Here is a 13762-nt window from a genome sequence, read left to right as displayed (position 1 = left end):
GAGTTTTGAGAGACAGGACTGGTTTATCTATGCTTCAGGTGAAAACATTTTGTAAGGCTATTCCTGAATGTGTTGTCTGAGGAACATGATTTGAACTGACAGAATGAGAAGACTATGATTTTGTGGATTTTGAAAAAAAATGAACAGTCCTCAAATTTTAATCTTAGAGGCCTACTAACATCCAAAAGTTTAAAGATGGCACTTCCCTTATACAACCACTGCACCCAATTTCCCATTAGTATGTAAGCAAAGCTTCCAGCTTAGCACTTCCAGCTAGTTTTTTTCCTGATAGATAAAACTATATTAGAATGTCAAGGATTATTTTTCAATGGTGTCAACCCATACCCAGTATGCAGTTGCAAAATATAAAAGCTAGATATTTCCAAACATTTTTGGATTAATCACAGTCCTGTGCATACTAAGCAAGCACTTTATCCCATAGTTATAGCCTAGCCCCCAAATTCACTTGATTGTGCAGATTAAAATATCTGAATTCTCAATGAACAACTCACTCTTCTTAGGACTTTAAGGTTGATGAAAACTAGCCTTAAAAAGCAATATTCTAATGACTCATTAATTTGATAATATTCTACTTCAATTCTATCTTTTACTTACTTTTTAGGAGTGCGAAGATCAAGGAGAGTTTCTTGGATATCAATTTGAATTTCAGAAGGGTTTGTATCAGGCAGTTTAATTTTCACCTAAGATAAAATAAGAAAATACTGCCATTTTGGAGAGCAGTTACTTTTGAAAGCATAAAACTATATAAAGAATGGAGAAATAATATTTGCTAAGAGGAAATGCCAACTGTGTGCCAGGCTATGTGGTTTCCTTTTATTGATCTTAATAAACAGAAGTTATTAGCTCTATTTTAGTCATGGAGAGACCGAGTAGTTCATCGAGGAAATAAAGGGCAGGCATCGGTAATGTGACTAAACATCTTCTGACTCACGAGACTTGTAGAGATCTTTGGACACCTTTATATGAGTAGGACTCACATAAGCGTAGAAAATGTCATGTTAAGTGTAGGTTGGTCGTGCCAATTTGCAATCTCTTGATAAAAATACCCATACCACATTTTCTAGGGAAGTATCTGCCCCCCGAAAAGTTAAGTGAACAAAAGAAAAATAGTACTATAACCTCCATCTCCTAAGAAGGACTTCCTACTAGTTTAGCAAGATTGCACTTAAAAATGTTTCATCACATTTACCATAGAGCCCAGCAGTCAGCAGCATTTCCACTTCTGGTTATAGATCTAAAGGACCACTTGTGGCTACATATTGAGTTGAGAAAAGCCTGAGCTACATGAGACCTTGCCTCAAGACAACAGCAATGAAAAAAAGGAAAAAAAGAAAAATGAAACATATTCAAAATTTTGTACATGGTTTTAGTTCATAATAGCAGCATTCAACATAGTCAAAATGTATCAACAACCAAAATATGCGTTCACCAGTGAGTGGATAAAGAAAGTGTAACATGTACACACAGTAGAATATTATTCAGCTGAAGAAAAGGACAGAGTACATTAGATATTTTTAAATGTGTATGAGTGTTCTGTCTGCATGGATGTCTGTGCACCACATTATACCCAGTGCCTAGTGGTCAGAAGAAGACATCAATCTCTTGGGACCCGAGTTGAGAGCTGCCATGTAGGTACTGGGAATAAAACCCAGGCCTTCTGCCAAAGCCACCAGTGCGCTTTACTGCTGAGCCATCTCTCTAGCCAAAGTACATTTTATTGATAAATCCTGAAAACATTGTGCTAAAGGAAAGAAGCCAAGCATTAAAAGGTGCATTGTGTAGGATTTTATTTATATAGCATGTTCAGCCTAGGCCAATCCAGAGGCAGAAAATGGACTGGCGTTTGACAGAGGCTGGGAAGTGGAGAAAAGTGGTATCTGCTAAATGTGTGTGAGATTTCCTTTTAGGTATAAGAAAATAATTTGGAAAATAGGTATTTGTGGTGGTTATACAGCACTCTGAATAACTAAGCGTCACCAATGATAAATGTATATTTTACCACAAAACGTCACTTCTCTAATTTGCATCTCTCTTAGTTAGGGTTTTTATTGCTGTAATAAAATGCCATGATCATAAACAACTTGGGGAAGAACGGGTTTATTTCATTTTAGAGATTATAGTCCAATATCCTCCAGGCAGGAACCTGGAGGCAGGAACTGATGTAGAAGTCATAGAGGAAGGCTGCTACTGGCTTGGTTTCCATGGACTGCTATTCATATGCATCCCAGGACCACCCGCCCAGGGATGTCACCACTCACTGTGATCTAGGCCCCTCCTACATCAATCCTAAATTTTAAAAAAAAATGCACAGTAGGCTTGTCCAAAGGCCAATCTGGTGGGAACATTTTCTCAATTGTGGTTACCTCTTCATAAATGACTCCAGCTTGTGTCAAGGTGGCATAAATTAGCCAGCAGAACATCTATTCATTTTGTGATGGGACTTACCATTAATATATATATATATATATATATATATATATATACATATATACATATATATACACACACACACATAAAAGTGGGAGGACAATAGAATATTTATAAGCAAAAGAATAAAAAAATGGAAACTAAGTTCAGGTAAATTATGAAGCTTTTTAAAAGATAAAGTTGATGACCTGACATTTTAGTTATTTGGAGAGTCCAGTTGTTGGAATGGCCAGGGTAAAAAACAAGCTTTAAGGGAAATGCATGTGAAATAATGTGACATACTGGAATTTCCTCCTAAAATGCTCAATACACACAACAGTATTTACGTAGCATAAGGTATGTGGATCAATATATGCGTCTGAATTTATTAAGTCTGTACTTAAGTATGATGATAGATAGCAATCTAGAGGGGATAGTGTTTAAGTACTTCCTGTGGTTAAATTTTGTTCAAACAGTTTCTAAAATACATTTCAGAAATTAAATCTTCATAATTAGAGATACCTTAATTGAAATAAATATCACATTTTTCACAGAAGCAGTTAGAGGCACTCTGACTCAAAATAAATGAGCATTAGGTAGGACCCAAAGTCCCGCTTTTGCTGAAATAACCTTCCAGTCAGATAGTCAATTTGAGATGCCCTTTAATGTCTCATATTCACCAAATAGATCAAGGGATAGAACTATTTGTTTCTTAACTTTGAAACTGTTTAAAGTAAAATAGTATTTCATAACGATTGAAAGGATAATTGAGAAGAAAGACTGATGATGTATGTGAAATTAGATAGAATTCCTAGGCAGAACTTCAAAGTGGTTATTATAATAATCTGTGCTTCCAGTGAAAGCTAATTCAAAGAAGCAGCTCACTAATTTTTCCTCTTAAGAAAAATTAAAAGTGTCTGCTACAATATTTCAAAGGAGGGACAAGAGAAAAGACAGATTAGGTGGATGGTGCACACCAATCTCTAACAAGATAAGGATTCCACGGGGATCTTAACAGTAAATCCCCTCTTGAAACTGGAAGGACTTGTACTCGTCACATGGATCAAGGGATACAACCGTTTCTTTACTTTGAACTGTTTAGTTCTTTAAAGGAAAAAATTATCTCTTGTAATCTTAGCAGAAACCCCTCCTGAAACATGAGTCAGACTTTTTAATAATTGGTACTGTCAATGAATAATTGGAAAACAGTTGACCTCTGATTGTGAGAAAGGCTTTCTTTGTTAAAAATTTCCAAGTCCAGGATACCACTTACAAAACAAAGGAATTTAGATTTTTTTCTTTAACATAGCTTACAAATTGAATTCATTTAAAGATGACTGCACAAACAAGATCTGAACAATGACATTCTCAATAGAGATGTTAATGCTCAAGGGGGAAAATACCATGGGATTCCACTCACAAGACAAGGAACTACGAGTAATTAATGACTGCTGAGAGGAGATCCAGTCCCTAAACAGGAATGAGCCCCTAATTAATTACCCAATACAAAAATGTTCAGTCCTAAAATCATATACATACAAGCAACAAAAATGAACTTAGCGGGTTGTGTGTGTGTCCGTGTGTGTGTATACACATATAATAAAAGAGGCTAATAACTTGAGGGGAAATAGGAGGGGCTAGAGGGGTAAAAAGAGGGTGAAAGTGATTGTAATTCTATTTCAATTAAGATGCATTTAAAAAATAATTTTAGGGTATTTTATATATAACTTGGCTAGCCTATAATATTTACTGAAATTTCAGTAAGCTTAATATATACAGATGGTTTCATGTTGGTATTTTGAAAACTATTCTAAATTAATTCAAAGGCTGTAGATATCATAAAATACTTCTATTTGTCAGAAGTATAGACACTATTCCTGATTCATTTGAGTCTTTTAAAAGGCTGAAATTGAATTTCACTATAAAACAATACAACATCAGGAAACTGTGATAAGAGAGACTTGCGTAGATTTTATTTTGAATCGCTTCAACAATTTAATTTCCTCCTGTTGAACTATGGAAACACATGAGATCTTTTTTTCCATGCAACCCCAGTAATATATAACCTCTTGAGCAACAGTACTCTGTAGGAAAATGAAAAAACAAACATGATGGTCCGTACCTTGAATTTACATAAACATTCATCTTTGAAGAGTAAATATACAGAGGCATGCATTCTCTAAAACCAGCGCACAAAATCAATACGACAGAGTTTTAATTAATGTAAGCTTTCTGTAATGTCATTAGCTTTTTAAAACAGTTCAGTGCTACATTGCCAGGCCTTCCTTTTCTTCTTTAAATATGTCCCAGAAATATGACTCCTCTCCTATCATAGGAGTCAAGAGGAAGCTCAGATCCAGGTGCGGGGAGGCAGCCTGTACCTCCAGCAGTTGGAAGACAGGCAGGGAGATTGTGGAGTTCAAGGCCAGACTAGGAAACATAGGGAGACACTGCTTACAAAACCAAAAACCAAACTTAGCTCATCCGCATAATTCCACAGGCACCCAACACTCTCCTAAACAGTACACCACTATCTGTCCTGCTACAGCCCAAGCCAAGGTCATTATGCTTCTGCCTCCCTTTCCCCACAACAAGAAGTTTCACTGTTTTGACACGATCGCTAGCATGTGGACATTCATATCTCTTCTGCTGCTGTTTTCTACACTTCACCGAGTCCTTGGTCGTCTTTTGTTAGGTACACTGGAACACACAGTGCCTCACCCCCCCCCCTCATCGCTTACCTCCTTGAATAGCTTCTTTGTTTCCTGTCTAAATGAAGTCTGCACCTCCACCGAGGGCACCGCTTCCCTCACAGTCTTTTCAACTGGTTCTGGGTTTGTTTCTTTCTTCCATCTCCTTTATATTACTGTCTGTCCCTTCTCTTTCAGTAAAAAAAAACAAAAAACAAAAAACATTTCATGTCCCATATCATGCCAAGTGACAAAATCCAGACACAAAAATGAAAGGGGTCTGTCTTATATGCACAATTTTTTAAAAAGGAAATGCATAGACAGAGAGAGACAAGTGGCCACCAGTGATGGGGAATGTAAGATCTTGGTAAGAGAGTTCAAAATTTCAAGAATGTAAGATGAATAAACCCAGAGACTTGAAATACACCATGAAGACTATGATTACAGTTATACTGCCTAATAAAAAAATTCTGAGATTCAACTTTAGGTATCCTTTACAAATGCCCACGAAAGGCAACATATGAAATGATGTATATATAAACTGACATGATTTTACTAACCATTTCATTATGTATATGGATATAAAACTGTTTGGTACATCTCAGCTATATATACTTAAAATTTCCACATCTTTATACTCTACTGTCCATTACTGCTTGTATTCAAATCACCCATCTATTTCCAGGATGTTACTGATTTCACTGAGAATAGTTCCTTATTCTTTATATTATCTCTAATATCATCTCATATCTTAAATATTAGTGATTCAAATGTTCATTCCAATGATTTTTTAATATTCAAATTTCATTTCTTCAACTCCTTTAAGTCTTTTCTTAAATACTACTGTCTTATGAGAGGCTTCTGCTGACGGTACTACAACAGCTCTAATTAAGGAAATAGCCATCAACTGTTATTGTGTGCATATGTGTCTATACATACATTCCTAAATATAACCCATTTAGTCTACATAATGTTATTTGTCTGTATGATTTCCAGGCTGAGTGTTGGCAATGGACAACTGGTTGGTGTGCCTTTTTCCAGGGAGCATCGCTTCTCCCGCTCCCAGCTGTATTCAGCTGCCTGGAGTTCTTTGTGAAGGCTTGTGGCCCTGTGGGTTTGTTCCCACCACACTCACGCGTTGCTACTGTCAGCCTTGCTCAGCTCCCAGATGAGAGATCGTGTTGGCAAGACTTTATGAGCGTAGCCTCTGATGTTCCTAGGACACATAATCTCACAGGAAACTCCTTTATTCTCTTACAAATCTTTCCAGCCCCCTCTTCTACAGTGTGGCAGGGAGGGCATGTGGAAGGATTTGGGGGAGGTAAAGGAGGGGGAAACATTGTAATTAAATTAAAAATCTCAAAAAAGCAAGGTGGATAATCATTAGAAATGATCCGCTACTATTGCATAATATAATCCTAGGGGCATTAATTGATATAACAAATAAGAAAGAAATAGGTGGTAAATTGTTAAAAAGTAGGAAATAAACTTGCTATGTGAAAGAACATTCCAGATGGAATGACATAACTTGGCATACTAAAGGATTACAACCATATGGCTAGAGTAAGTAGAAAATAATGAACAAAGAAGTAAATGCAACCCAAGATGAAACTAAAAGAAGGTAAGACCAGGATAAAGGCATTTGGACTTTGCTCTAAGTGCAATAGGAAGGCATTTAGGGGCCTACGTAAAGAAGGTGTGATCTAATTTTGTATATTTGTTTGCTATCTTTATTAGAAAAAATCTTGCTATATAGTTCAGCCTAGCCTCAAATTTACTCTGTAGCCTAAGCTGACCTCAGACGTACAATTCTCCCAATCCCCCTACAAAGTGCAGGGACCATTTACTCCTTCAAGATCTTTTACACTGTGTGTCAAAGGCTACAGCTGAAGCACGGAGAGGAGTCCGAGAAAAGCAAAGCGGACCAGGCAAGAATTGCAGGTACTTTGGAACACAAAATCAATTGCAATGGTAGTGAAAATTAGAGGGAATTTAGAATGTATTTTGAAAGTACAACAAATAAGACTTGCTGATGGGTTGACTGTGAATATCAAAGAAAGGGGAATGAGAGCTGAGCTGGGTTTCAGCTTGAGCCTGCTATGTGCTAGGCAAGTGTTCTTATCTCTTAGCTATAGTATTCCTAGTAAATTATGTTGCCGTGAGAAAGTTTAACAAGAAAGATGTTTAAAGAAAACAATTATGAGGTTTTTTTTTTAATGGACATGTTGAGTTTCTGTCACCTACTAAAAAAGTGGGAAGTAAGCCAAGGGACTGAACTGAAAGAGAACAGATAACAGATAAAGGGGAAAGGATGTCAAAGCTCAACGGAACTGCAAACAGTGATATGGGAGCAAAGGGGAGAGGGCTGAACAGTGACGTGGGAAGAAAACCAGGAGGTAGGTCATTAAGGGAAGCAGGACAAACTGTGTCTCAAAGAGGAAAAGGTCAACAGGATGGAATTCTGCTGAGTTGTCACCGTATGTCTCCAAACTCTCTCCCACCATCTTATTTCCTGAGCAGAGTATCATCATGGGGACGCAGAGCAAACTGGCCTCCAACTTGTGGTGATCCTTCTGTCTCTGTCTCCTGAGTGCTGCTGGAATTACAAGCATGCACCGTCACACTCAGACTGGCCCTTTCTAACCAGGGTCTCGAAGTAGAAAGAAGCTATCTGGGCGTGTTTGTATAGGGAAATTCTTTAGTTTTCAAGATTATCCTTTAGTGGTTGCTAAGGAGGGAACTCTGTGCCCGGCATGTTCTCAGCAAGTACTACATGTCTGAGCTGTAGCTACACACTCTTGATTGACCCTCTTAAGGCAGGAATTAATGATCCCTGGCTCCTGAGTACAAAATGATAGTAATTGAAATGCATCTATCTATTCTTTCCTAGACATACCTTAAGGTCTTAAAAACTAGGACTACATTTTAATGTTTGTTCATTAGATCCAGCAAACACACAATAGGAAAAAAATAGATGTCAATAAAAGACTAGATAGCTGTCATCAGCTTAAAAGCATACTGAAAACTCTCCTATTCTCCAAGTTCCATGTATTCCCTCTCTCTTCTCTACTAACTTCCTTAAAGAATAGTATTTGTAGGCTGGGAGGTGGTGGCACATGCCTTGAATCCCAGCGCTCAGAAGGCAGAGACAGGCAGATCTCTGTGAGTTGAGTCAGTCTGGTCTACAGAGTGAATTTGAAAACAGGCGTGGCTGTTACATAAGAGAAACCCTGTCTCAAACAAAAAACAAAGCAAACAAACAAAGAACAGTAATTTATTTTGATGTCTTTGCTTCTTCTCTTCCTCAGGTCTGCTCAATTCATGACCCCGAAGCTGCTGTCTGCCAAAGACCAACAATCAGTTCTTTTTATTTTTTTCTCACACTGATTTTATATTTTTGAGACTCATACATGAGTCCTATATTTACATAATTTCTACCCCATCTTCTCCACCTCTAGAACTTCCTGTATCTCCCATTCCCTCTCAAACTCATGAGCTCTTCTTCTTTAGCTATTACTTATACAACATCTACATGCATGTGTGTGTATGTCTATAAATATAGTCTGCTAAGTCAATTGACTGTTGCTCATATGTATACGTATTCAGGAATGGCCATGTCTTATTTTTTATTAATTTTTACCTACAGTATATTTTGATCATATTCTTTTCTCTATCCCAAATCCTCCCAGATCCCCACCACCTCCCTACCTACCCAACTTCATGGGCTTGACTGTGCTGTCTCTTTCAGATAAAACCCTCAAAGCAAAAATCTAAACAAACAAACAAACACTCAAACAAACTCTTCCAAGTACCTGAGACTCAATAGGTTATGGGCCCCTGGGGAAATTTACTATCATTATTCCACTGACTTCTAACGGCATACCCATAGAACAGGGAATTGTTCAACCTTCATCAGAGAAGTTTCTTTTTGCAGTAGCTAAGAATTAACACAGACACCCGCAACTAGACAACGTGCAGAGACAGGTACTGTGAAGCGCCCAGTCAGGGATCTATGTGAAAGAGGAGGAGGAAAGAGTATAAGAGCCAGAGGCGGTGGATGACCATAAGGAAACAACATCTTCCAGACACAATGGGCATGAGACACGTACGAACTCAGAGAATTTAACAGCACAATAGAGGAGCTACACATATGAACTCAGAGAATTTAACAGCACAATAGAGGAGATACACGTACGAACTCAGAGAATTTAACAGCACAATAGAGGAGATACACGTATGAACTCACAGACACTATAATTAGCACAACAGAGGCAATATACATATGAACTCGAGAGAATGTAGCAGCACACACAAGGCCTACACAGCTTCAAAACACACAAATCCTAGCATGGAGAAGAGGAAGAGACACAAAGTTCTGCCCTTAACCAAGAAGCTACTTGCAGTCAGTACCTGCTGGCAAAGGGAAAAATCAGTTTTCTCCAATAGAGTGTCACTTGGTGTATAAACCACACTCTAAGGCAGGTCACCTGCAAGCAGTAGTTGGCTAACCCCCTTGTTTTTTGTTTTTTGTGAGTTTTTTTTTTTATTTTGGTTTGGTTTGGCTGACCATTTCTTACCTGGACATATCTAGTGATATTCCCTGATACTCTGAGCATGTTTTAATCCTTCTTATTTCTCTGAAAGTCATCTTAACTTACATATTAAAATGTACACGTTGGGCTGAGGAGATGGCTTGGTGGGCAAAGGGCTTGGTGTGAACCTGATTTCCAGTCCCTCGAACACATGCAGCAGATCTGTATGTCTTTAATCACAAAGCTTCTACCTCGAAATGGGAGAGAAAGACAAGAGACGAGGCAGCAGTATAGACTCCTGTCACAAACGAAGTGGAGGGTAAGGACCAACACCCAAGGTTGCCTTCTGATCTCCACATGTGGACTATGGACCCCACAACTCCTCGCCAATTATATACACAGCACACACGTACAAATCATTCACATGAATATTTAGAAATTATTCATATATTAATGAGTTACAACATGATGTTTTTATATATTTATCCAGTGTGTGATGTTTAAATCAAGTTAGCCCTATCTTTCTCCCCCAACATGTATCCTTTCTTTATTGTGAAACACTGGAACTCCTTTCTCTTAGCCTTCTGAAATGTACACTACATAATTACTGCCTGCAGTGACCCCGCTGCTCAATAATATCCCAGGGCTGCTTGCTCCTGTATAACTATAATTTACTGCCCAGTAACGAACCTTTCCCCATTCTTCTTCCCCTCCACTCTCTCACACCTCTGGTAAATGACCATTCTATTCCTTTACAGCAAAATTGCTTATATTCTATGTGTCTTCCTTTGTTCATCTCCTCCTTAAGAATTGCTGTTTTTCCAGTTATGAAACTGCTTGTCTGTAATCAAATGTTTCTGCCAGTTCTGGCTCAACAATTATGGAGCATGTGATTTTGGTCATTTGATGAAACCACATCAAAATGGCATCATTGAAATGTAAAATTACTGATGATTTCTATTACTAAGTAATATGTATAAGACATTTTGCACCATTATTCTATCCATGATTTTAAGCCCTTTTGTAGTTATTATGTATCTCACTATGAAAGGCTTTTTTATAATAATATTGTAATTTTTAACATTATAAATATATATTACCTTCATAATCAAATATATTAAGTCAATACAATTACATTAGCTTTTAAGAAGATATTTGTTATCCTCTCCCACCACCACCACCACCATTATAAACTAATGTTACAATATTAACTATAAATGTATGTGTGTTACTGAGAGAAACTATTAGAAATTTAATTGAAGGTTTACTGTGCTGCCTCAAGCTGATAATAAGGAATCCTATTACAGCTCAAATATCTTTTTTCTTGACACATGGCTTGATATATAACCCATCAAACAAGGTCAGCATAATCAGGAAGCTTAGCAAAACAAGACAAAATAGGTGTCTGTCCTCTAGAATTTTAAATGGAAAAAGATAATCAACTTCATTCCTAAGTATCTAAATCTATTTATTTACTAAAGTAAATTAATATGACTGTTTTTAACCTTAAGATATAAATCAGGATTCAAGAAACACACTATTCAAGAACCGTGTGAATTCTCGGTGAACTGATTAGAAAGATTGACAGGTTTTTGAAACAAACACATGCGATAAACATGTGATTCTTTGTTGTGTCTTCCAGATGCTGACTGCCTTCCAGACCATGCCTGATCCCTTCCTGCTCTCAGAGAGGTTCAAGGATGGGAAGAAGACTCCCGGCTCATGTTTCAAAGAAATGACCATCAAAAACAAAACAACAACAACAACAAAAAAACCCAACAAAGTTTGTTTGTTGGTCACACAAGATTGTTTCCTTATCAATATAGATCCTTTATAAGTATGAGTAGAAAAGAATTATGCACCAATTCTAGTTTAAAAGGGATATTAAACTACCTGCAGGTTACCTTTTTCTCTTTCTTAGAACAAACTGAATCATTTAGAAGAATAACTGTAGTCCCATTCAGTTTTGGACATTAAATATGGAGATGATTGACAACAGGAATTTGCTGATCAAAATTCCCAATGTACCCACCAGCTTCCTGACACAAATCATCCTTTTAGAGGTCAGACTATCTCCCTACATATCTCAAATACCCATACTTCTTTTCTTCCCCTATGCTCCTCGCTTGTCAACCATAGTGCCTCTGTCAGTCCCATTCTTTCTTTCCTTGTTTCAATGATAAATATTCTTCTCTTATTATCCTTCTATCTTGAATTATATACCACTGTCTGAGGCTCACTCCACTGATCAAGTTCCCCTTGGTTTTCAATAGTAAAACTGGAGTAAGAATTTATGTGTCTGAATTCTCAGATTGCTCAGCTTCATTCTAAGGGGTTTCTTATGCCTCCAATTGGCCCCATTCCTGCAAGTTTCATAATCTCTCAAATCCCCTCATAGTGTGTATGTGTGTGTGTGTGTAAGTATATATGTGTGTGTGTGTGTGTGTGTGTGTGTGTGGTGTGTACAAGTTAAAATCACACCTACTTTAATTCAAGCATGATGGAGAACCAGCACATTGTGGTCATACATTCTAAACATCTGAGAGAGCAAATGTCAGCTTGGAAAATCAACAACTGCAGTCTCCTTTTCTTCTTGAGTTCATATAGATTTGGATTTTAACAGCCTACTAGACACCAGCAATAAGATTTCCCACTGTGTTTCAAATTCAAACTACAAGGACATACTGTAACTCGTAGAACTTGCTTCCGTTGTTTTCCTTTCCCTACCTCACCCTGCAATGTGCCAACAAAACAATCCAAGCAAGGCATGGATGGTAACTGCACATATGCAGGAAATTCACGGATTCTGAGGCCTCATGAGCTTCACAAATGGGTTCTCAAAAACACATATGCACATAATGACAATGAAAAATGAGGTCATGAATTTGAAAGAGAGTAAGGAGGAAAAGGAGAGGGTTTGGAGGGAGGAAGGGAAAGGAGAAATTGTAATTATTTTATAATCTGAAAAAGAAAAAAAGAAAAATAAGCCACAGCGCACATTTTCATGGTGTCATGACTTTACTAGTACGATGGCTTGGCTTAGAAAGCATTTCATATTTGCTGCCTGACAAAGTACCATTTGTCCTTCAAATGGTCCCGGTCAAATGCCATCCCCATCATTGCAAGAACTTGCATTTTCCTTTCTTTGCATTCAAATCACTCTTCACATACAACTATCAGATTCCAACAGCCATTGCTCTGCCCAATTTTATAAGTATGTTTATTAAACCAATTAATTGCTTTGTGCTTCCATACCCTCATCTGTAAAATGGGAGTAATAATAACATCTGTGTGTCAGGGTTAGTGTGGTGATTAATAAGGTAATTGTTGCTTCTAGAGAAATACTTAGCACATAATCAAACATTATCTCGACCATTTGCTATTATTATCCTATATTAAGTGAAAGCAGCAAGACAAACTCATCTTTTCAGCCTGCAGGGAAATATCTCTACTATGCTATTCTAGTGACCCTGCAATAGCACATAGGCCGTGTAAGCAACGTTAGACTATAGTGTGATCTAGTCTTGGCAGAATACATTATGATCCTCTGGGAGTGTGGGGAAGGTAAGTAACTTTGGAGGAATTGCCTCACTGCTATTTCTTATCTGTCTCTCGCCTTGTAGGGGGCCCTCAATCTGCCATGAGGCAGTTTCTCACACTGCTTCTTAGTTCCAGATAAGTACAAAACTTGCCCACTTCACCTTACCCCCGGAGTACACAGTGTAAAGTAGCTGGCTGCAGTGCAGAGTTGACCCCACAGCAACAGTCTACCCTACTTGCTCAGGTTACCTACCATCTCCGACCCTTTTGTTTGTTATTATCCCTTGATCAAAGGATTTGAGGAGCTGATTCCATAGTGATCTTGTTAGTACTGTTTGTGTAAGTAATAATCTTCTGCCTTTGAGGGCCATTGTTTCCTATTGATGAATCTGTGAAATCTGTTCAGAATGCCTAGCGGTTCCCAAGCAGCACCGCTTAGGAACTGTTTGGCCTTGTCAGTAATGGAGAAAGAGAATTTGTTTACTTTGTTCAACATTACTTATCTACTGTGTGATCCATCTATAGCATCTGGAACGTAGTAAGTTCTCTTTAAGTATTTGTTGAATTAAAACT

The 13762-nt window shown here is 37.7% G+C and overlaps 1 protein-coding gene across 1 annotated transcript in view; it reads right to left on the bottom strand.

Moving 5' to 3' along the window:
• Dnaaf6 (dynein axonemal assembly factor 6) overlaps positions 1–13762 on the bottom strand; it is a 31398-nt gene that overhangs the window by 2638 nt on the left and 14998 nt on the right. Inside the window, 3 exon segments of the mRNA XM_038317533.2 lie at positions 616–701; positions 4956–4961; positions 5987–6001. Of these exon segments, the coding sequence (XP_038173461.2) occupies positions 616–701; positions 4956–4961; positions 5987–6001 (107 nt within the window).

Source organism: Arvicola amphibius, chromosome X, assembly GCF_903992535.2.
Source record: "Arvicola amphibius chromosome X, mArvAmp1.2, whole genome shotgun sequence".
Lineage (NCBI taxonomy): Eukaryota > Metazoa > Chordata > Mammalia > Rodentia > Cricetidae > Arvicola > Arvicola amphibius.
Note: the sequence above shows the minus strand (reverse complement) of the source record. Positions and strands in the feature narration are given on the sequence as shown.